Source organism: Geospiza fortis, unplaced genomic scaffold, assembly GCF_000277835.1.
Source record: "Geospiza fortis unplaced genomic scaffold, GeoFor_1.0 scaffold62, whole genome shotgun sequence".
NCBI lineage: Eukaryota > Metazoa > Chordata > Aves > Passeriformes > Thraupidae > Geospiza > Geospiza fortis.
In genome coordinates, this window is record NW_005054548.1 from 635,564 (window position 1) to 639,015 (window position 3,452).

The window sequence follows — 3,452 nt, forward strand, 5'->3', positions numbered from 1 at the left end:
GAGAGCAGCAGATGCCAGCTCTCCCTGGCATCTGACAGCCTGGCCCTCCCCAGGTCTGCACAAACTCCGGGTGCTGAAGTGAGTGGTGCTCCTTGTCTTCCACTGGGTAACTGGGGGATGGTGTAAGAAAAGCTTCACTTTCTTTCCTGGGGCCTGCTGACATCACCAGGAGGCTCTGGGGTGCTGGTGAGTCAAATTCTGGTGTGAAAAACCCTCAGTTCCATCACTCTTCCTCTCATGGAACAGCACAGCCCACGTGCAGACCACAGTCACACCTGGTGTCACCACAGCACTCAATGAGGGTGACACCACAGATGCCATTCCTGCTAAAGTTCTTTCACCCCAGTGAAATGTTTAATTGCAATAATTCTGCTCTCTCATTACCTAACAAGGCCACAGCAATTAATTGGGTGTCAGAGCCTAAGCAAAGCCTCACAGTGCTGTGATTTCACCAAGAATTCACTTTCCTGGCAGCAGTTCAGGGCAGAGCACAGAGATGCTCTCCAGTGTCTTTATAGGAAAAAAAAACAGGATAATTTCTAAGCTGTTCTTACAATGCTGAGCACTAACATGAGCTGTATCCTGGCAGGGCTCTGAAGTCTGAAGGGGTCTGTGAGTCTGTACTCTATGGGCTGCCCTTCATCATCAAGCCCACAAGCTGCTGGCAGCTGGACTGGGATGAACTGGAGACAAACCAGCACAGCTTCCATGCTTTGTGTCACAGCCTCCTGGTGAGTGGTGAAAAGGGCAGTGTGATGGGGAGGGATGGCCAGGGAAGGGACAGTGAGTGAACACCTTGTAACATTTGTCTGGCTGCATTTTAAACATTTTAAAAGCTGCAGCCTCATCTCATGGGTCAGAGTTGGCCTTGTAGATCCTTCCATCTGCTGGGGAGATACTCCAGCTCATCAGAGCTTAGGGAAGACCCTCAAACCTTCCAGAAATGAGTGTTTGGAGGTGTGAAGTGCAAATGCCAGGGTTGGAGTTAGACTTGAGATTTTAACAGCGAAAATAATTTACCAAGGCTTGGACTGTGGAGAACTGGCTGTTACTGACAAGCTGCAAACCAAAATTGGGTGGTTTTTTTAAGCACTGACTTGCTAAAAACGAACCAAATGCCATACTGTCCTCAGCCCTGCTGCAGAACAGTTTCCCTTCTGTGATGAGTGTTTCTGCCCTCAGCCCACGGTGGCAGTGCTGAAGGAAGTGGCTGATGCTGTTGTTCACACCTGGATTTTGCCCTTTAGAAAAGGAAGTGGATGCTCTTGGCCAGGCAGGAGCCCCAGAGCACGGGACCAAACTGGAACGTGGTGGTGCACCCCTATTATGTCATTGTCCCCTCTGATTCTGCCACTCTCCTGGTGAAAGCAGTGGCCATCAGAGAGCTCCTGCTGCCATCAGCCTTCCCAGCCCTCCTGGCTGAGCACCCTGAGCGAGTCAGGGGCCCCATCGAGGTGAGTCACTCATTATCAGCTCCCCTTATCACCTCGGCAGATAACAAGAGAAGGAAATGGCTGTGACAATGTCTAGTGACAGCTGGAGTGTGATGTTGCACTCCAGAACTCCTTCCCAGCACACAGCTTTCTCCATGGACAGCAAATACCTGTCCTTGGCAGCAATGTTGGTGTCTGCTGGGGGGAAGAGGCCTTGTGAAGCAGAGTTGGGGTGACAGTGCCCAGAAAGGGAGTTCCAGCTTGTTGGCTGATTCTGGACATGGGAAAGGGTAGGACTGCATCCTGCAAGGGGATGTTTAAATCCATTAAGATCTGTTTGGAGATGCCTCTTGTTCTATACACGGTTAAGAGTGCTCCTTATGGTTTGCAGCACGGCCAAAAATCCCTTCACCTTTCACTGCAGGGTGGGTGGTTTGGAGTGTCCACAACACTGTCCCTGAAAAAGAAACCAAAAAAACCACAAACATGCAAGCCCCACAGCTTCCACCTGTCACATCCTGTAGCAAACTCAAGTTCTCTCTTCCAAGCAGAGTGCCCTGAACAACTTGGAAGTGGAAGTCGCTTACAACCCCTTGCACCTGAAGAGCAACCTCTACAAATACCTGAAGAGCACCTTGTACAAACCTCCCCACCGGCAGCAGCCCCAGCCCCGGGAGCAGCGCCCGGAGCGCCACCAGCCCAGGCAGGTGAGTCCTGGGTGTGAGCAGCCTGCATGGGCTCTGATGTGCCCTCCTGGCCAGATTCCAGCAGATTGTGCCCTCCTGGCCAGATTCCTGCAGGAATCACAGCAAGGTGAGGCACAGCCAGCACCTCCCCACACAAGGATTTGTGTTTGGTCCCTGTCTTGCAGCCTCAGAGCAGAGCCAAAGCTGCAGTGGCTCCCCTGCTGATGGCTCCCTCTCCCCTCCAAACGTTCAGACCAGCAGCAGCAGCAGCCAGGAGAGGCTCCTGTGCTGGCTCCCTGCTCCCCAAGGAGTACGAGGAGTTCCTGCAGTGAGCAGCAGGAGCTGCCCCTGGGCAGCCACAGCTCCTGGCTCAGCAGCTGGCCGGATGTGGTCAGGCAAGACACCGAGCTTGGCCTTGGGCAGGCAGGCACTTCCCATCGTTTGTTCCTCCTTGTTGTTGTTTCACGTTGTGTTCATCACCCAGCCAGTTCTGCAGGAAGTTTGCTGCTCAGGGACCCTCTGGTCAGAGATCCAGCTGTCCCCTGCAGCAGCACCACGTATTTCCTGTTCTTGCCAGCACACGTCACCAGCCTGCCTCAAATTTGGGTTTGTGAGACTGGGCCAGCACAGGCCACAAATCACAGATTGCTGTCAGTGGGAGCAGAAGAGCTGCAGGCAGGGCAGGGAGGAAATCAGACAAGGCAGGCAGTCGTGCTGAGCTGCCCTCATCCCACAGCAGCAGGTTCAGTGGGGTGGTTGAACAGGAATGAAACAGAGCTCTTGGATTTAATCTTAAAGCCTGGAGTTCTGCTCTCCATATGATTTGGTTGTTTCCAACGTCCCAGCTTGTGAAGGGGGTTGGAGCAAATGCCAAGCCAGAGCAATTCCAGAGAACTGCTGCCCAGATGCCAGCCTGTTTTTCAGGGCAGGTGTAGGGTAGGTGTGAGCCAAGGGCAGACTGACCAAGCCAAGGTGGGGTGGTCTCACTGAGCCCCTGATGCCAAGCACCAGCAGAGTTTGTGTTCTACTTACTTGGTTCTGAAAAGCTGTTCCAAAATAAAGTTATCCTCCACGGACCCCACTCCCTGCCTGTGGTTCCTGACACATCCACTGCTCTCCCACCACTGACCTGAGCTTCCTGGGAAACAGCTGCAGGAGAGCAAGGGCATGAGGCAAGCACCACAATCCCATCTCTTCTCCCTGGGATCCCAGCTCTGACAGGCTCAAAGGCATGGGCTGGCTCTTCCCATGCCTTGGCATCTCATCAGGCAGCTGCTGGGGCAAGATATTGAGGGCAGGTACCATGGAAGAGAGGGCAGACGTCCCTGCAGGC

General features: G+C 53.5%; 1 protein-coding gene across 1 annotated transcript in view; it reads left to right on the plus strand.

Annotated features, from left to right (window-relative positions):
• M1AP (meiosis 1 associated protein) overlaps nt 1-2,596 on the plus strand; it is a 13,232-nt gene extending 10,636 nt beyond the window's left edge. The window contains exons 5-9 of the mRNA XM_005429444.2: nt 1-78; nt 590-731; nt 1,248-1,454; nt 1,985-2,140; nt 2,305-2,596. The exon at nt 1-78 is cut by the window's left edge and continues 73 nt beyond it. Of these exons, the coding sequence (XP_005429501.1) occupies nt 1-78; nt 590-731; nt 1,248-1,454; nt 1,985-2,140; nt 2,305-2,451 (730 nt within the window). The 3' untranslated portion in view covers nt 2,452-2,596. The remainder of the gene's footprint in view (nt 79-589; nt 732-1,247; nt 1,455-1,984; nt 2,141-2,304) is intronic.
• The last annotated feature ends 856 nt before the right edge of the window (nt 2,597-3,452 follow it).